The 16,717-nt window shown below is 48.2% G+C and overlaps 9 protein-coding genes across 9 annotated transcripts; 5 read left to right on the forward strand and 4 right to left on the reverse strand.

Annotated features, from left to right (window-relative positions):
• Positions 1-349: 349 nt before the first annotated feature.
• Positions 350-2,510, forward strand: EV420DRAFT_1261330 (amino acid/polyamine transporter I; the record flags this gene model as incomplete). The annotated part of the gene is made up of 13 exons (XM_060467061.1): positions 350-471; positions 530-584; positions 640-787; positions 841-964; positions 1,015-1,116; positions 1,171-1,262; positions 1,320-1,382; positions 1,434-1,541; positions 1,592-1,674; positions 1,727-1,791; positions 1,841-1,862; positions 1,914-2,204; positions 2,256-2,510. The coding sequence occupies 13 exons, from the start codon at positions 350-352 to the stop codon at positions 2,508-2,510; spliced, it is 1,530 nt and encodes a 509-aa protein (XP_060336993.1).
• A 25-nt stretch (positions 2,511-2,535) lies between these two features.
• On the reverse strand, positions 2,536-3,839 carry EV420DRAFT_813068 (uncharacterized protein). The gene is made up of 9 exons (XM_060483564.1): positions 3,567-3,839; positions 3,505-3,516; positions 3,378-3,443; positions 3,265-3,330; positions 3,143-3,208; positions 3,012-3,077; positions 2,883-2,948; positions 2,762-2,827; positions 2,536-2,705 (listed from the first exon to the last, which is right to left on the reverse strand). The coding sequence occupies exons 1-8, from the start codon at positions 3,625-3,627 to the stop codon at positions 2,766-2,768; spliced, it is 465 nt and encodes a 154-aa protein (XP_060336994.1). The 5' UTR covers positions 3,628-3,839; the 3' UTR covers positions 2,536-2,705; positions 2,762-2,765.
• Positions 3,840-4,160: 321 nt separating this feature from the next.
• EV420DRAFT_1474954 (uncharacterized protein) lies at positions 4,161-4,796 on the reverse strand (the record flags this gene model as incomplete). Its single annotated transcript, XM_060469257.1, has 2 exons — positions 4,161-4,630; positions 4,682-4,796. The coding sequence occupies 2 exons, from the start codon at positions 4,794-4,796 to the stop codon at positions 4,161-4,163; spliced, it is 585 nt and encodes a 194-aa protein (XP_060336995.1).
• A 95-nt stretch (positions 4,797-4,891) lies between these two features.
• On the forward strand, positions 4,892-6,002 carry EV420DRAFT_1510297 (uncharacterized protein). The gene is made up of 5 exons (XM_060471501.1): positions 4,892-4,980; positions 5,038-5,059; positions 5,123-5,135; positions 5,185-5,603; positions 5,709-6,002. Exons 4-5 carry the CDS (start codon positions 5,217-5,219, stop codon positions 5,889-5,891), a joined length of 570 nt encoding a protein of 189 aa, XP_060336996.1. The 5' UTR covers positions 4,892-4,980; positions 5,038-5,059; positions 5,123-5,135; positions 5,185-5,216; the 3' UTR covers positions 5,892-6,002.
• A 1,140-nt stretch (positions 6,003-7,142) lies between these two features.
• Positions 7,143-8,481, forward strand: EV420DRAFT_1261089 (uncharacterized protein; the record flags this gene model as incomplete). The annotated part of the gene is made up of 6 exons (XM_060467044.1): positions 7,143-7,254; positions 7,306-7,552; positions 7,609-7,645; positions 7,704-7,782; positions 7,837-8,165; positions 8,218-8,481. The coding sequence occupies 6 exons, from the start codon at positions 7,143-7,145 to the stop codon at positions 8,479-8,481; spliced, it is 1,068 nt and encodes a 355-aa protein (XP_060336997.1).
• Positions 8,482-8,673: 192 nt separating this feature from the next.
• EV420DRAFT_813838 (uncharacterized protein) lies at positions 8,674-9,623 on the forward strand. Its single transcript, XM_060483567.1, has 2 exons — positions 8,674-9,407; positions 9,463-9,623. The coding sequence occupies exon 1, from the start codon at positions 8,899-8,901 to the stop codon at positions 9,394-9,396; it is 498 nt and encodes a 165-aa protein (XP_060336998.1). The 5' UTR covers positions 8,674-8,898; the 3' UTR covers positions 9,397-9,407; positions 9,463-9,623.
• On the forward strand, positions 9,510-12,014 carry EV420DRAFT_813376 (SET domain-containing protein). The gene is made up of 15 exons (XM_060483566.1): positions 9,510-9,607; positions 9,657-9,817; positions 9,871-9,995; positions 10,052-10,168; positions 10,212-10,305; positions 10,358-10,388; positions 10,444-10,547; positions 10,600-10,729; positions 10,783-10,792; positions 10,846-10,893; positions 10,944-11,031; positions 11,092-11,277; positions 11,334-11,375; positions 11,428-11,489; positions 11,544-12,014. The coding sequence occupies exons 2-15, from the start codon at positions 9,796-9,798 to the stop codon at positions 11,637-11,639; spliced, it is 1,155 nt and encodes a 384-aa protein (XP_060336999.1). The 5' UTR covers positions 9,510-9,607; positions 9,657-9,795; the 3' UTR covers positions 11,640-12,014.
• EV420DRAFT_1510319 (fungal-specific transcription factor domain-containing protein) lies at positions 11,255-14,978 on the reverse strand. The gene is made up of 15 exons (XM_060471502.1): positions 14,463-14,978; positions 14,120-14,413; positions 14,059-14,067; positions 13,758-14,008; positions 13,516-13,702; positions 13,435-13,455; positions 13,329-13,379; positions 13,205-13,276; positions 12,967-13,146; positions 12,783-12,901; positions 12,686-12,731; positions 12,236-12,628; positions 12,045-12,186; positions 11,908-11,985; positions 11,255-11,853 (listed from the first exon to the last, which is right to left on the reverse strand). Exons 1-15 carry the CDS (start codon positions 14,772-14,774, stop codon positions 11,747-11,749), a joined length of 2,262 nt encoding a protein of 753 aa, XP_060337000.1. The 5' UTR covers positions 14,775-14,978; the 3' UTR covers positions 11,255-11,746.
• Positions 14,979-16,615, reverse strand: EV420DRAFT_1510323 (NAD-P-binding protein). The gene is made up of 6 exons (XM_060471503.1): positions 16,322-16,615; positions 16,003-16,263; positions 15,603-15,798; positions 15,278-15,547; positions 15,203-15,218; positions 14,979-15,150 (listed from the first exon to the last, which is right to left on the reverse strand). The coding sequence occupies exons 1-6, from the start codon at positions 16,446-16,448 to the stop codon at positions 15,142-15,144; spliced, it is 879 nt and encodes a 292-aa protein (XP_060337001.1). The 5' UTR covers positions 16,449-16,615; the 3' UTR covers positions 14,979-15,141.
• Positions 16,616-16,717: the final 102 nt, after the last annotated feature.

Genomic DNA, 16,717 nt, shown 5'->3' on the forward strand with positions numbered 1-16,717 from the left:
ATCCGAAGAAACTAGTTCTCTAGACTTCTTGCACTCGGCGTGCCCTTCTATACTGCTGCTCTGGTGCCTCGAGAATACCACTTTATGCAGACGGCGGCCGCACAGATTCCACAAACTGGAGGATCTTTCGATAGACAAAGTAGCATTACCAAAGGAGAAGTATTGATACATCATCGATCGCCACGCCATCACCCTCTTTGATATGCAAGGTTCCTGTGCATGTATATATAGCAGGGCTGCGAAGACTTCTGCAGCAAGCACCTCGCGGCAGTTTGATGTTCGAAAAATCTTCGTACTAATCCAGACGTTCGCGATAACGAATTCCCCGACTGCTCATCGTTGCTTTACCATGTCATCTGACGAAACCGTCCTTGCTGATCTGGGCTACAGACAAGAGTTCAAGAGAGACTTCTCTCGCTTCGAGCTCTTCGGGCTGTCATTCAGTATCATGGGCATCGTCCAGTCGATCGCGTAGGTTTCATGGTCCGTCGGGTGTAGCGAGGTACTCAGTTCAGCTCTCGTCATATAGCTCCATACTTTCCTATTCGATTCCGTATGGAGGTCCTGTCTCCATGATCTGGGGGGTAACGCTCTCAATATTCTTCACAGTAAAGATCTGCCAGCTCATGCCTTCCCCAGTGGGTAGCCGGATCCACTTTTATAATCTGCATCGCTCTCGCCATTTCAGAGCTTGGATCGTCTGCGCCTACCTCCGGTGGCCTATACTATTGGACCTTTAAGTACTCGTCCCCGCGTTATCGTAAATTTTTTTCCTGGCTCATTGGCTGTAAGCAGCTAGGTTCTCTTTATAAGGCTGTCACTCACGAGCACTCGTATTAGACGTGAATACGATTGGATATATAGCCGGTGTAGCTGGTACAGATTACAGCTGCGCTGTAGCGATATTAACAGCGGCCACTCTAGGCTCGAATGGTACGTACGCACCGACGACCGCTCAAATCTAGTAAGTGTCATTCTTTTCATTTCAAGTCGCTTCTAAGTCCACTTTTCCAGCGGGGTATTTTGCGCTTTGCTAGCTTCTCATGCGCTTCTGGCCAGTCTCGCAACAAAGGTCATAGCTAGGCTACAGCTCGTTTATGTCTTGCTCAATATTGCGTCAGCTCCCTTCTCTTTTGGGCTGAAGAATTCCTTCTCATGAAGTCTTTCTAGGGTGTTCTTTGCCATCGTTATCGCTATTCCAGCGGCTACACCCGTAGAATTCAAGAACGACGCAAAATATGCATTTGGTCACTTTGAAAATCGTGGGTTTCTTCGTCCCTGTTGACGTCATGTCTTCGGTGGGCTGATGTCTTCCGTAGTTTCCGGATATCCCAACGGATTTGCGTTCTTCATGAGCTTCTTGGCGCCCCTTTGGACAATAGGTAACTGTCGTTTCTTCTTAATGAACACGTTAGACCTAAGAACACGTCCAGGTGGCTTTGATGCTCCCGTGCATATATCTGAAGAAGCAAAGAATGCACGTACTGCCGTACCGTTCGCAATCATGAGCGCCACTGGCCTTGGATGCATTCTTGGTTTTGGTTAGACCATCTTCTGCCCTGAATTCATCCTGTTTACCCGGACATTACAGCTGTTAACATCTGTTTGGTCTTAAACATGGGTACAGATTTGGTATCCATCATTGCTAGTCCCATAGGACAGCCGATGGCAGCCGTGAGTACAACCAGTTCATCATGATTCCTCAGATGTACTTAACATACGTCAGATTCTTTTCAATAGTCTAGGGACCAGGGGTACAATCGCGTTCTGGGTATTCATCATCATGACCTTGTAAGACTTCATAAAGAATTAATTAGGATCACTCTCATTCGTTCTTTAGGTATATGGCGTCAATGGACCTCGTACGTATCCATGATTGCTTCCAGTGATCCGGTTGCTGACAATGATCGTAGCTCATTTCTGCTTCCCGACAAACCTTCGCTTTCTCCCGCGATGGCGCTCTTCCCTTGTCGGCAGTCTTGTACCGGATAAATTCTCACACAGGCACGCCTACGAATTGCGTCTGTGTTTGCGCGTTTATTGCCGCCACGTTGGGCCTTTTATCGTTTGCAGGTTCGGCAGCAATCGGAGCCATCTTTACCATGGGCGTAGCATGTCAATACATCTGCTACTGCACTCCCGTCGTCGCCCGCTTCCTTGGCGGACAAACGTTCACCCCTGGCCCTTTCAACCTCGGCAAAGCGGTATGGACTTTCTACTTATTTCTACGGGTTCTTACGAGGTCATTGATACAGAGCGGTCCTGTCTCATTTATGGCATCGATTTTCATGATATTCATGATAATCGTGTTGTGTTTCCCATCTACACCGGCGCCTCTTGCTCAAGATATGAACTACTCTAGCGTAGTTGTCGGGGGAACCATCGTACTGGCGTCGATGTATTACTTTGTTAGTGGGCAGTTCTGGTTTACTGGGCCTGTAACAACTGTTCAAGATGAGTGCATGGAGAAGCGCGTCAGCGTAGGAACTTCAAGTCAAGCGTCTAGATGAAATTCAGAGTCTTTCCTCTACCTCCATATTGCTAAGCTTCTCCGAAACATTAGCAGAAGCCAGGTCATGTACCAGTTGTTGAACACTTATATATTATCGAGGTACTATAGTAATGATCATGTTTCTACTCTAGGCTCTCTACGTTTTGAAGGGACATCATGATATTTCAGTTGTAGACATCAGAAAGACCGCAACCTGTGACAACATAATTTGGTCAACGTTGAGCTATGCATCAAACTGTTCCTACTGACCTCCCTAGAAGGCAGTATCCGGATTCACAGCGGTAAGATCTTCCATTGAAGCGGGGACATCAATACCTACGACGTAGTTCAGTCTCTTGGAAAACACAATTGCCAAAATTAGGCGGCTGACCTCGTTTGAAAGCAGTCTCTGGAGAGGCCCCGGTAAGGCCTTCCATTGAGGCGGGCACGTCGATACCTGTGATAGATTGTCCGTCAGTCCTGAACTCCAATATTCATTTCCCCAATTTGGGGTACTCACCTCGCTTGAATGCCACTTCTGGGGTTTCTCCCGTGAGCCCTGCCATCGAGCTAGGAACGTCAACATCTATGTTCAAGAAGCAGTCAGTCAGTCAGTCGAAGCGCAGGTTTCCAAATTCGGGTCACTCTGACCTCGTCTAAACGCAGTGTCGGGCGAAGCCCCAGTAAGTCCTTCCATAGAGGCGGGAACGTCTACACCTACAAATGATAAGTCACTCTTTTTGAAGAACAGGTTCCAAATTTAGGACACTTACTTCGTCTAAAGGCAGTATCGGGAGATGCACCGGTGAGCCCTTCCATCGAAGCGGGAACATCGACGCCTGCGATAAATGATAAGTCAGTCTTTGAAATTATTTGAGCTACTCACTTCGTCTAAAGGCAGTATCGGGGGACGCCGCGGTCAGCCCTTCCATCGAAGTGGGGACATCGACGCCTATAGTGAGATAGAGGTTTGGTCAGTTCGGACGGGCACTTGATTTACGCGGTCTGCTTACTGGAACTGGGTGCTAAGAAAACTATGTCAGCATGGCGACTCATCATTAAACTGTAAACTTACCGGGCGCAGCATGTACGAAGGCAGCTAACAAGACGACGGCGTTGATCAAGGACAGCTTCATGTTGATACACAATGAGAAGAATAAAGAGCCAGTAATTGTGTTGTAGAGGAGTGGTGAATGAATATCGACCAGGTGATGCTACGCCTTTTATCCTTTCCTGAGGGATATTTCGGTAATATAAAAATGGTATGTCCGAGTAATGAATGAACTTTCCGGAATATTATTATTAGACCGTATTCGCTGGACAATCGTGTTAAGAAGCGCCTGCCAGTACGTATGTTGCCACCGAGGTTGTAGTATCCATATCGATGGAAAGTCGAATACTGGGCATCGGCGTTCCGGACCGTCAAATTGTTTAAGCAATCACAAAATTTACCTTGTCGATCGCGACGCAATGAAAGATTCTAAAAAAAGGAGGACCGCGTGTCAATGCCGCGAGAAGAATAAGCAGAAACTCACACATATATTTCACTTTTCATAACTTTAGGACAAGCTGACAATCATGAAGTCAAATGTTATTGCGGCGTGGGTTCAAGAAAAGAATGAGACGAATTGTGGGCGCTCTTCTCCCGTCGTTGCCTGTTTAGTACGTGCTATACGCTTCCTCCAATCACTTGATTCTTTTCCAACGCCTCATATACAACCCTCCAATCCCGACAGGTTTGAGTACGACGACCGGCAACGGCATGATGTTCAGGGTCGCCTGAAATGACGCTTTCGAGATTGAGATCGGAGCGGCAGAAGAGCATCTGACGAAGGTAATTCAGACAGTGTCTGGCCGCCGCGGCTTCCTTGGCGTCCTGGTTGTCCACGCCCTGCTCTTGTGCGACATAGAACAATCGAATAATATCAAGACAACGAAGTTGGTGGAAGAAGGATGGAAGGTAGGGAGTGTGATTGGGACCGAGATAGACGATTCCTCCGCCCGGTGCTAGAGCTGACCATTGCGCATTGTTATATGCTGTCGAGTTCAGCTGGTAATTGATTGTGTTCTCAAGATCCATAATGACGGATGGAAGAGGACCGATGTCCCAAACAGCAACGGAGTCGGTCAAAACTTTCCCTGTGACCCTGTTAAACATTCATCGTACTGGACGAAGGAAATGTAACTTACAGGAATCTGCTGAGAGATCAGGTTTCTGAGATGTCGCAAAGGCACCTCCCATCAAAAGATACGCGCAGATAGATGCTGGTATGATAGCGATTAACGCTTTGTACTGACTCCGCATGACTACCGGTCGAGAGTCGAAGAATGGAATAAGTACGAAGGTAAGTTTGAAAGGTTTGTCAAGACTCCTCACTCAGCGGCTTATACTTGATATGTCGTAAAAAATTCCCCTGCCACTTCGTTTGCTTCCTTTCGGTTCCTGACCGCTTTGTCGACATGCAGTAGACTGAGCGTCCCAATGTTCGCTACAGCGGAAGCATTGTGTCAATATTTTGTGGTCGAGACAACGAAAAGAATTAAACTGGTTTCCTGATATAGTGAATCCTGGCAAACAGGTTAACATCAGAATACGGGCCTTGGAATGAATGTCAAGGACCGTAATTAGACCTTATTGTTGGATCTGTTAAGAAGATTCAACACGAGCTTTGATCGATTCAATTAGTATTTACCATTGAGCTCCAAGGTCTTCGAATGAGGACCTATGCCCATGATGTTGCAGTCGCAAAGATGGAGATACATGGCTATGTTCGCAGCCAGCACCTTTACTCTTCTTTTCTCGATGGCTACAGTCTTTCACAGCGTCTCGACTCATGTTTTCTCGATAGAAGAGAGTTCTGATAACCCAACCTACAGTAAGTATCCATTTGTATGTGCCGCAGAGGACTACCCTAACCCGGGACGCGTCAAAGCCTTCATAGACAACGACTTCCCAGAACTGATGCCGATCGACCTTCCTGACGTCTTCCTCACGATGGAGGAGAGCCGACACTACGGGATTTCAGGACTTGATGACCGTGAAGAGTGGGCGTCTTCCGCTGCGTACGGTTTTGGGTATTTACGCCTCGGTGAGGAGAAAAGGCGATTTGCGCTGTCGATGTGGCATCAGCTACATTGTTTGCGAACGATACGGTTGGCCATGGAGGGGCATCATGATGCAGGAATGCGAGGGCACATGCAGCACTGTCTCACCTACATCCGACAAATGATTCTTTGCAATCCCGACCTTACGCTGGAGCCGGCAGATATGTTAACCCGAAACTACGAAATCAAGCGGGTGGGAGCTACACATGTCTGCAAAGACTGGTCAAGGGTGTACGAGGAGATGGAAAGAAACGTGAATGCGACGACGAGTCGAGATTCAGACTCGCAGCAGTGAGAAAAGTGATCAGTGGCTGTGAAGGGGGATCGGGATTTCCCGAACATTCGATCGATTAGTTTCTTTTTTTGACGCTCGGACCTTGTACTTGAACTTCCTACATAACCCTCAACTTTTTCTAAGCGCCTGAGTGCCTAACGAAAGGACGCAATGGAAGACGACTGGTGCACTGCTCTGATTTTGCATCTATGGTTTTTCATAAAAGCCGTTCCTTGCCGCAATGAAGCCCTGAGGGCTTCCGAATATCGCAGCAGGGTCTTGCCCCATCAACATCACTCTTCGACTGGAAGGTGGACTGTCATGGCGGACATCCCTAGACATCCCCACTGTCGTGCCACCCGTATAACGGCATCCTAATTTATCCACAAAATATCCCCGGGTATCACTAACCGAAGACGGCGGCATTGGAAGCCACTTATCTTGCACTCCCTGAGCGCCCTGAATTTAGTGGCAGAGCTCACCAGGGCTGGCGGGAGCCAAGGAAACCCATTTCTGCGGAACCCCTAGGCTACATGGAACGTTCAAATACCTATCATTCATCTGTGGCGCACTCTGGGTCCTACGCTCGCAACCACAGGCATGGATGGAAATTAATCATTCAACAATAATATCCGGCTCGGAACCATTATATTTCCTCCTCAAATGAGGATGCGGCGGGATAGATCAGGTCACGTTTTGATATCTCTTTGGGGACCAGTGATTGGGCCATCTTCCGGTAATCATACATCTATCGTTTGACAGATTACACTTGCCCATCATCTACTAGAACGCACGACGCCCCGAATAGGACAATAGACACAACGGTAACCTCGTATGCTTTTGGAACACGTTCAGCTGCTGTAGACCCACAGCCAGCGTAATGGCTATCGCAAAATCGAAGATAATCGTAGTGACTTTACCATGGCAGACATTGGAAGGGATTCTATATCAGTATGCTTGACGGTGATGACTTTTGGATATGATGTCAACGCCGCTCGGTCAGAAGTTGGCTGGACCGTTACGTTCCGTCTGGGGCTCTTCTTATATCGACAAGGCCAATTCCACATGTTGAAGACACGTCACACGGTTCGATGCCACTCCAGTGAATATCTCTCGTCCTGGTCTTCTCTTCGAAATACTCATCTGATAGCTGGACATCGACCTGGCCATCGTCCGTCCAGTCGCTATTCGCGCACCACTTATATCTCTTTCGGAGCTTGAAGCTTCGACAATTCGGTCCTTTCTTCCATTACCTAGATATTTTCAACGACTATGACGGGTCCCCGCCTTGAGCCGTCTTACGCGCCCGCCGGAGAATCGACGGCTGATTTATGGGTGGAGCGGTCCAATCTTAATGGCATGGCGCTTTCCTTAGTTGCTTACGGTAAAGCAGTTTCTCCGCCCTATTAGCCAATCATATGTGACCGATACCTAGGGATTCTCTTCACTATGGCTATCCAATGTTATTCCGGTCTTTTATCTATGCGTGCACGGCGGGGAACGACGCAATGGTGGTTATGGATATACGTCACCACTGTTTTGGTGCTAGCGACTGTGGGGGTTGGAGGGAACCAGAAATTCATTCAAATGACATTCATCGATTACCGGAACTACCCTGGCGGTCCCAACGCTTTTACTGTCGACTTTTACGCAACACCTGTAAATTTAATGGGTTTCATTTGGTCTGTCATTTTCATTATAATGCATGCATATGGCTCTGTAGTGATACTTGGAACAGTTATACCTCTTTGGGCTGGTTTGCCGATGGCCTTGTCGTACGTGCTTACACCTGGCGGATCCAATGCGCACTGACTGAACTTGTCTTGACCATAGCTATATCGATTTTTCGTCATATATAACCGCAGTATCTGGGTTGCCATCATTCCCGCTATCCTTTTCTTGGCCGGAATAGGTTCGTTATGCATTCTCGGGGCGTATACTTAAGTGCTGAACCTTCGATCTGCAGGTACCTCTGTCGGTCTCCTTGTTTCCCTCTCCAAAGCCGAGGAGAGCTTTTGGGCGCATACGACCGTCCGCTTTGGTATTGCATACTGGGCGATATCTGCGTCTCTCAACATCATTTTTACCTGCCTGATCATCATCCGACTTCTCATAATACGCAGACAAGTTAAAGCTATCATAGGTTCCAGCCATGGAACACACTACACTTCTATCGTCGCGATCCTGGTCGAGTCTGCTTCGCTGTATTCTGCGTGGGCGCTGGCGTTTCTGATCACTTACGCTCGTGACAGTTGGGTTCAGAACATATTACTTCCTCCTCTGGGTCAGATACAGGTTCGTTCCTCTGTGAGTCGCTTCCGAGTCTTCTTTATTAATGGCTGTACAGGGTATTGCGCCTTTGCTTATCATCATGAGGGTTGTCAGTGGAAGGGCTTGGAGTAAAAGCACAGACCTCAATACATCATCAATGCAGTTTAGACCAGCATCTTACCAAAGGAGTGGGCCCAGTAATGTCGTTCCATTGAACCATCTGTCGTCCTGCTCCCGGTGGACGGCTGAGACGAGTGCCATCCCTACGATTTCCAATGAATCTGACATATATAAAGCCGTTCCTGCCGCAAACCAGGACATAGAGGCCAATACCAGATAGCAGGTCGGGGACGTTTGGAGCGCACTGTATTTGTATGTTTAGTTGATGGAACAATCGCGATACCACACTTGATTTATTCGGTTGTATGACAGTTCACACAGACATGTAAAACATTAAAAGTCAGCATGATTTTCCATTGTCCATACGGATACTGAACCGCCCGCACACTGAATACCTTCGAACTCAATCAGAGACATGGATATCGAATCCTGCTCCCACCTTTTGCGTCCGATGATTGAGCCCGGTATTGGCGGGAGCCCCACAGTAATTCGCTCTCGGGTAGCTAGAAATCTGTTGCTAAGCGCCTTAACGCCGTAATCACGGTTCGCCAGTGTCCGCTGGAGAGATCAAGGCCTTGCGCGCGTGGGAACTCGAAACTTTAACCTTGTTCTCCACCGTCGAACTCGTCTTCACTTGATGGACGACCACCTCGACACTGCTCTGAGCGTCTTTAAACAAGTTTTTGACGAGTTTTACGCTTGGGAGCAAGACGATACTCGGACCTACATCCAGTACCTCGCCGCTGATGCGGAATCGGACGACGGTGAAGAATGGGATGATAATTTCTTCAAGGTCGACGACCAGTTATCTTCCGTAATGGATGAAGGCGACGATAATGACGATCGGAGTTTCCTGATACGATCGTTCGATCCCGACGGATCGATTCGAGATCGCTATAAAGTTCCGTGTGTTGAAATTCAAGCGCAGATCCCCCTCGAGTTTCAGCATCCGTTGAAGTACGAGATGTGCACCCCGGACTCGAGGAATGCTGGACAATCCACTTCTTTCAATTCTGATGAGGTTCTTCACTTCATTCCTTATGCAGACGATGAGGCCTTTCCGTTAGAGGAGTTTTTGAATCCAGGAAAACTTGAGGCCGTTTCGGAATTTTGCATGGCAGACAGAAGAGTTTAGAGACCCTGATGGTATGTATGGAAATCTGTCTTGAGAAAACCTTGTCTCTGATTGAATCCCATTCAGTTGATGTTATCGAGCTTGAAGTGGCGAGGCGACTTCATTATGGTGACCTGAGACTTTCTTTCTCTAGCATAGACACCCTTGGAATCCTCCATAATAAAGTCGAAGCTTCGGGTCCCGCAGGTTTTCTCTGGGAGACGTCTCAAAGGTCTGACTTGGGTCTCGTCCCGTAATCACTGAACCACCCCCTTGTTTAGAGATATCCCATTTTGGCCAGGTAGCGCCTTGACCAATCTTCCCACCCTCAGTCTAGAGAGGTTGTTCGAGAAGGATAATATTCATCATGAAATCAATCTCTCTAGTTCACGATTTTGCTCGCACATCAATTGCCTTGTCATGAACTGCAGGGTACACAGCTGTGAGTTATCCTAATGCGTTTTGCCTTCTCTGTTGATAACCTTGAGTACATAGACACAGTTCCTCTACTCGAAGTCTCCAAGCCTTCACTTACTAAAGCAGGCTTCAAGCTAAAAGATGGAGAACCCTGCGGCGAGCTTTGTTTTCGAAGTTTTGACGAAACGCTGGACGGAGTTATGGTATATCATGTCTTTCTGCATATCCGCACTTTGTGTATAGACTGAACCTGATACAGGAAGGCGTACATTGGAATGATCCTGCCGATGTGGAATTCTTGGAGAGCGTCCTCAAGGTTGACGCCGACATGTCACCTTGTGCCCTTGCTATCATCTGTCGCAAGCCGTGCCTAGAGGTTGGCTCCCGATTCGTTATTAAATGCTGCTAACTTGTTAAAGGTATTCATTTACCGGACAAGAATGTTTCCCGATGAGAAAATTCTGAAAGAACAAATCATCGAGGAAAAGCATCGACACGCGCCCCTAGTTTTCGGTAAGTTATTCTTCTCATAGATATTCATACACTCTTTAACTGAGATTCCTAGTGGATGACGGGGGTGCTTGCAATTTTACGCCGTGCGTGCCACTCTCCCTTAATAACTTCTTCACATCTCTAAATAGCGGTTCTCAGCCTCCCTCCATGTTCACATAACGGACCATGCGACCAAACGTCTGAATGCCAATGTCACCTGAAATCCCACCATTGCAAGCGGAGCTGTCGTTGCAGCTTGAAATGTAAGATAAATCTCAATTGGTGGAATGTCAAAGCAGGGCTGATCAACTGAAGGTCCCCGTCGAAGAAAGGGTTGTAAATGTTCCCATGAACGAGTCATGGATCACTGTTTAACAGCTGATTGCCCTTGCATCGAGGCAGGCAGGGAATGCGATCCAGAGCTGTGTGTTAAATGTGATGCCCGGTCAGTCCTGGTTTGCCTCCTGGCACTTCACGCGTACTAATTGATTGCCTCAGAGGTCAGCCGGTATGTCGGTGAGAAAGTACTTGAATAATTTCTCCTTTCCTGTAGGAGCAAAGCATAAGAACAAGTGTCAAAATACGAGGATACAAAGAAACCAAACTCAAGTAAGAATTCGGGGCATCGTATGTTCGTTTGTTCTACTGATTCCTCCTAGCATATCAAGATTCAACCTACCAAGCCTGCGAAGTACGGACTCGGCGCTTTTGCGACAAGGGAACTGAGAGCCTGGACCTACATCGGCGGTATGGTCAAATGACCCCGTTTTCGAGTAGATTCTTAACACGCACACTTCCACCCTCCAGAGTACGTTGGCGAGATCCGGAATCTCAGCTCGGAGGAAAGCTCTCAGAGGTCCAATATTCTCAACAAGTACACAGGGCTCAATTATAACTTTGAGCTAAATTCATCGCTAACATTGGACGCTGCTCGTCGGGGTAACGAAACGAGATATCTCAACCATTCAGACAAGCCTAACTGTGATGTCATTGGTCCGTCTTGCGCCTAGCATAGACTAATGAATGATGCTTATCGCATTCATACGCAGTGAAGAATGTCAACGACGAACATCGCATTGCTATCTTCACCTGTTCGTATTCTTCCTGCCTAGGCTATTCCATGTTTGTCCTGACTGAATGTAGGCGAAAACGTCGACAAGGGGGAAGAACTCTTTCTAGACTATGGGCCCAGATACTGGCAGCAGGTGAGCTCGGTAGCATCCACTGAGCCGCAAATACCGACTGAACGTATCTATTAGTATGGAAACAGTTCGTCAATCCCTGAAGATCCGGTGGAGGAAGACAGGCAAGACGGCAAAGGAGAACCGGAGGAGGACGACCTAGAATATATCTAGGGACCTTGTCCACAGAAGATTATCCGAGAATTAAAAAGCGAATATACATACAAGAATCACATTATAAACCATGTATAAACCCATAAAAAAAGAAATAATCTACCGATCTACCATGCAAAGCCCTCAGGAAAAATATCAGAGAAATCATATCCGGTGTCCGAAGCAGTCACCTCTTCAACCTGGTAGGAAGAAAGCAGAGACTCGAATGACCAATCTACATTGAGAGGTCAGTCCATTTAGAATGTGCATTGTAAAAGAGAGGCGTAACTGGTCGATTCGGGGGGTGCCAACAACTGGACTTGCGGAATACTATCGGTGGGAGTTATATCGTCTCGAGGACTATTGCCTGTTGTAGAGACAATCAAATCAATCTCCATCATCGAAGAAGAGAAAAGAACAACGTACTACTAGACGACAGCTCCTTCACACGAGTGAGTCTCCGCAGAAGACCAGCATCCGGGAGAGAAATAAAATTATCAGCCTTATCGGAAGTGATCGAAAAATCAACCTTTGACCATCCACGACCGCTGGCCCGTTGCTCCAAGACCTGCAGAACATGAGTCACATCTTACTTCAAACAAACATCGAAGACGTACACTAATGACATATCCGAGTCCATTCCAATACACCTCCATCCTCTTCAAAGCTTTCAACAGAGCCGATAGATTCTGCTTCACCAACCCATTAAGAAACGTTGAATGTGCACCAACCGTGAGATCCTCAGACTGTGCATCATGAATGAACGCGACACCAGCAATAAAAATACACTGATTAAGGAACGGGTTGGCACAATAGGACGCCGCATCGAATAGATCCGCAAAAACAAGACAGTCTGCGATCTGACGTGAAGAAGCCAGAGACAGCTTTATAGACCGTTTAACACCGGCTGAAATGGGGGTCTCTTGACCGCTAAGGCTATGTCCCAGATTAGGGTGATGTATTAACGCCAGAACGGCATTTGCCCAAAGGTGTAAAAAGAGAAAGCTGCCCTGCAAGCGCGGCCCGCCATCAGTGTCAAAGCAATCGGAGAAAATGTTGTGACTAACGCCCTGATGTCGAGCAGATTGTGCTCGGAAATTATCGACCGACCAGCTGAGACGTACGTGATTAGTTGAAGATCTAGCTTAGAAAACTTGGACAAACCTTAGCCCCGGCGGCAAGGTTCCGAGGAATTCGACTAGCTGGTTCTGCAATTCCTGCAAGCTTTCGGGGCTATGCACGACCGGGTTTGACACCAACGTACGAGGGCATCTACTCCCGTTCTGGACGGATGGGATAAAATGGCCGCTGAGAAAATGTGTTCGAAACAAGAAAAAAAAACTCGTACCATCACGTCAGCTATCCGTCCGGCTAGGGCGAACAGCCTAACGATGCCGACAAACGGGGACAAGACTGAAGGTGCCGAGGAACTGGAAGGAAGGAAATCGCTCTCTGTGGGTAGAGGGATCTCAATTATATCTTCGCTAATGGTTACAGATCGACCAGTTCCGAACGCCAACACTCGGTCCTGGAATGAGAAGATTAGGCATTCAGTAAGGGCATGAAATTATTGACTGGGAGCCTACCATTACGAAAAGACACCAGAACAATATCTTCCCGTTGCACACATCCTCGTCATCCGGTGATTCGATATCGGTCTACAAAACGTGTCAGCATACAAAGCAAGTAATCCATAGCGTAAACCCCAACCTTATGAAGTCCTAGATCAACGGCCATTCTCATGGCTAGTCCCGAAAAATTCTGCACACTCGAGGTGTTACAAAAAATCATCACACCTTATGCAGTCTTGACTTACCCAGAGACCACTCTCCGAATTCTGAATTCAAACGAGATCAGCTAAAGATGAAAATGCAGCATTCATGACAAATGCGCTCGCCTCGCCAAACTCAGCCCACGACAGCAGTATCAAGCCGCCCACGACATCAGTTGACGGCAATCGCAGAAGCGGCGGAACTAAGCTCCAGGCAGCCTCGATGTACTGGGACGCTTTACGCGAAGGATGAGGCGCAAATCGGACAGCTAGCGCGTTCATTGCGTGCAGCAAGAAAGCTGACATTGTCCCACTGCATGTTATAGTCAATATGAGGATGAAGCAAACATTGAGGATATGAACCTCACCTCTTAATGCGCTCCTCTACTTTCTCTCTCCGAAGGAAGGGCCAGTGCTGCCAGAAATGGTCGAAAAACGTATCAATCAGTGAGACATCCGGAGGTAAAGACGATATATCTTCAAGTATAGGCTCCGCGGGAGAAAGATGGTCTAGCCCTGTGGTTCTCCCGGATGGTGAGTTTGAGTGCGACCCTGCTGCCGAGCTCCGGAGCTTAATAACTATCTCGTTGAACCCAGGATGGATTGCCGTACACCCAGACTGCGGCATCGTCGTTAGAATCACGTAAAATAAAAATGTCAAAGACATACGAAGCGAAACTAGATCCGAAGATATGAGTGACGAGGCAATAGAAGAAAGGAGGGGACACACATAGCGAACTTTGAGCGTTTTGCTCTCTCCAGGATCGCCTTCCAGGTATGCCATTGGGCGGCTGAGAGCTTCTACCATTTTGTCAGCGTCCGGATGCGCTGCAGCGGTCGCGTAAGTGGCTGGCGGTGACGCAGAGCCCTGAGTATCCTGTTCATGCTTCGGGAGTAATGGTTGCGAGAAGTCCTGCCCATGCTGCAACGATGGTGGAGGGCGGGGCTGGGAGAACATCGCAGGCGCCGATGTGAAGGGGATAGGATACTGTATTTGTTGAATCACATTGCCGTGCTGCTGCTGCTGCTGCAGAAATCAGTGCCCGGAAGCAAATACTGAACGAGCTACTCACCGTGGATAATTGCTTGAAGCTCTGGCCATTATATGCGCTTCGCGACCGCTTCAAGGACGGATCCTCCCGCTCAGCCTCCTCCATCTCTTTCCGAGTGCGCTTTCGCCGCCGCCCGCTCGGTCTGAGGCATTCTGCGTTGACCTTGGCGCATGTTCCGCATACAGGCTGAATGTTGTCGCATTTCGCCTTCTTTGCTCTGCATCGAAGGCAGGCAAGAAACCGTGGTTGCGACTGGTGGGCCTCTGCTGGGCACGATGATCCATTGACCGACTGCGGAGAAGGGCCGTCGGTGGGCGCTGCTTGTGTCTCCATGTCTAAATACGACAATTTTGTTGCCTTAAAAGGGCTCCAAATGTCGAAGGAAGTGATGTTGAGATATCGAAATGACAGGATATTAGAGAGGAAGTAATAAGTAGAAGAGAAAAAGGTGGGGTAAGGTTGGGGTAAAGAAATAGTGGGGTAGGGTTGTCCCGGTCGCAGATGAGAACGGCTTGCATATAAATTTTTGCCACATGACGTGTATTACGATCGAGACCCCATCAAGGCAGCGAAACGCTTAAAAAAGTATCGGCTTTTTTGCGGCATTCTATATCAAGGAACAGTGGTAATGAATTACAGAGAATGTACGCTAGTCCCATGATCCCAGAAGACCCAAAGAAAATGAAAAGAAACGAGAATGCTACCACGCTAAGAATGATTGGATGAGATGCAGGAACGCGTGTTGAACGGGACTTGTACTCACCAGAGTGACCGCCGCTGAAACGTGTGAATAACCATGTGAGCGACGGATCATGAGAGCGGCGAAGATTACTCACTCAACCCGCAAGTCGGCCCCAGTACAAAAAGAACTCGCATCAGATGCAAGGAAGATTACGGAGCCTTTGTATTCCCAGGGAAGGGAGATACGATGAAGGGGGTTGTCATCTGCCCACTGCTTCCCTAGCTCTGGCTTTGCTGCCAAGCTCATCTCCGTCATTGCCGTCTTGATGTATCCGGGGCTTATCGTGTTGACACGAACTCCATGCCCAGCCCATTCCATGGATAATGAACGGCACATCTGCAAGACGGCCGCCTTAGACGAGTTGCTATGGTTCGAATATTAGTAACTACTCTGTGGCGCGTATGAATGGATACACGTACTATGGAGTACAGAACAGCCCCTTGTTGGCCACGGTGCCACTCATAGATGCGATCATCACGATGGATCCACCGAGGCCATGCTTGAACATGGTGATGGCAGCCGCTTGGGCGGTGTTGAACGTGCCGACAACATTGATGTCCATTATTCGTCGCATGTCCTCGGTCTTGAAGTCAATCGCGGGGCACTCCTGTTGAACTGTACAAAAAAGGATTGAGTAATGGTTTCATCACACGGAGAAGAACTTCTGAGGTCAACTGGAATTTGGACCCAAGCACGAACCCTCTTGGAGGCGCTTGGCAACAACGAGCACGGCAAGCGCATCCAAGGAGCTTGCATTCGGTCCAAGTTAAGTGAGGACGCCTTATCCCCGTGGGTGTAGAACGTGACCACGAGACTTACCTCCAGCAGCGGCGACCAACACACGGACGGGACAAGGAGCCTCTGCGGCTATAGATTCGAAAACTGACTTGACCATGTCAGATTTCGTGACGTCGACTTGGCGATAGTTGACGGTTAGGTTATGTTCTTTGGACTTTACGACGAGAGCGGCCCATTCCTTCGGAGACGGTTCCGGTAGAATGTCGAGACAGTAAACATGAGCACCTGCTTCTAACAGGGCTGCAGCAATAGTTATTCCGAGGCCGCGAGCGGCACCAGTAACTATCAAAAGCGCGGTCAGTCCAGAATTTCAAGGTCAAAGATTAACAGCTACGCGTACCAACAGCCGTTCGGCCGCCCAGCGTGAATAGCTGAGAAACCGTAGGGTCTTGTAATATAGGTGCGACTACCGGCGCTTGGAGAATGGTGTGGTGCGCAACGATACCAGAGGAAGCCATAGGAGCCATTATTGTAAAAATTAAGAAATGCAAAAACGAGGTAGAGGGTGAGAGAGGGAAAGAATGCTGAAGCAAGACTGTTACAATCCCGCCAATTTATCTCAACACCCGGCCATAAATACATTACTTAATTTTTGCGGGGTAGACGATATGGGGCCGGCGGGGTAATGGGAAAAACGAGAGCGCGGCGGCATTCAGCATCGGAGTTATGTCATTTTTGATGGCATTCAAGATCCGTGCACGTGCTCAGGGTCACAAGATCCGTCCATTGTGCCGGC

Source organism: Desarmillaria tabescens (genome assembly GCF_030435595.1).
Source record: "Desarmillaria tabescens strain CCBAS 213 chromosome Unknown EV420scaffold_4, whole genome shotgun sequence".
Lineage (NCBI taxonomy): Eukaryota > Fungi > Basidiomycota > Agaricomycetes > Agaricales > Physalacriaceae > Desarmillaria > Desarmillaria tabescens.

What these genes read in the sequence shown, in the direction of transcription:
- EV420DRAFT_813068 (XM_060483564.1), bottom strand. Translation starts at nt 3,627, where the DNA reads ATGAAGCTGTCCTTGATCAACGCCGTCGTCTTGTTAGCTGCCTTCGTA. An exon ending in CGACACTGCGTTTAGACGAG is followed by an intron (nt 3,078 to 3,142) that starts GTCAGAGTGACC and finishes TCTTGAACATAG; the next exon opens with ATGTTGACGTTCCTAGCTCG. An exon ending in AGAAGTGGCATTCAAGCGAG is followed by an intron (nt 2,949 to 3,011) that starts GTGAGTACCCCA and finishes AATCTATCACAG; the next exon opens with GTATCGACGTGCCCGCCTCA.
- EV420DRAFT_1510297 (XM_060471501.1), top strand. Translation starts at nt 5,217, where the DNA reads ATGCCCATGATGTTGCAGTCGCAAAGATGGAGATACATGGCTATGTTC. An exon ending in AGGAGAAAAGGCGATTTGCG is followed by an intron (nt 5,604 to 5,708) that starts CTGTCGATGTGG and finishes TGTCTCACCTAC; the next exon opens with ATCCGACAAATGATTCTTTG.
- EV420DRAFT_813838 (XM_060483567.1), top strand. Translation starts at nt 8,899, where the DNA reads ATGGACGACCACCTCGACACTGCTCTGAGCGTCTTTAAACAAGTTTTT.
- EV420DRAFT_813376 (XM_060483566.1), top strand. Translation starts at nt 9,796, where the DNA reads ATGAACTGCAGGGTACACAGCT. An exon ending in AAACGCTGGACGGAGTTATG is followed by an intron (nt 9,996 to 10,051) that starts GTATATCATGTC and finishes AACCTGATACAG; the next exon opens with GAAGGCGTACATTGGAATGA. An exon ending in GCCTAACTGTGATGTCATTG is followed by an intron (nt 11,278 to 11,333) that starts GTCCGTCTTGCG and finishes ATTCATACGCAG; the next exon opens with TGAAGAATGTCAACGACGAA.
- EV420DRAFT_1510319 (XM_060471502.1), bottom strand. Translation starts at nt 14,774, where the DNA reads ATGGAGACACAAGCAGCGCCCACCGACGGCCCTTCTCCGCAGTCGGTC. An exon ending in TCTGGTGTCTTTTCGTAATG is followed by an intron (nt 13,147 to 13,204) that starts GTAGGCTCCCAG and finishes TTCTCATTCCAG; the next exon opens with GACCGAGTGTTGGCGTTCGG. An exon ending in ACCTTGCCGCCGGGGCTAAG is followed by an intron (nt 12,732 to 12,782) that starts GTTTGTCCAAGT and finishes CGTACGTCTCAG; the next exon opens with CTGGTCGGTCGATAATTTCC.
- EV420DRAFT_1510323 (XM_060471503.1), bottom strand. Translation starts at nt 16,448, where the DNA reads ATGGCTCCTATGGCTTCCTCTGGTATCGTTGCGCACCACACCATTCTC. An exon ending in GTTGGTCGCCGCTGCTGGAG is followed by an intron (nt 15,799 to 16,002) that starts GTAAGTCTCGTG and finishes TTTTTTGTACAG; the next exon opens with TTCAACAGGAGTGCCCCGCG. An exon ending in GGGCTGTTCTGTACTCCATA is followed by an intron (nt 15,548 to 15,602) that starts GTACGTGTATCC and finishes TTCGAACCATAG; the next exon opens with CAACTCGTCTAAGGCGGCCG.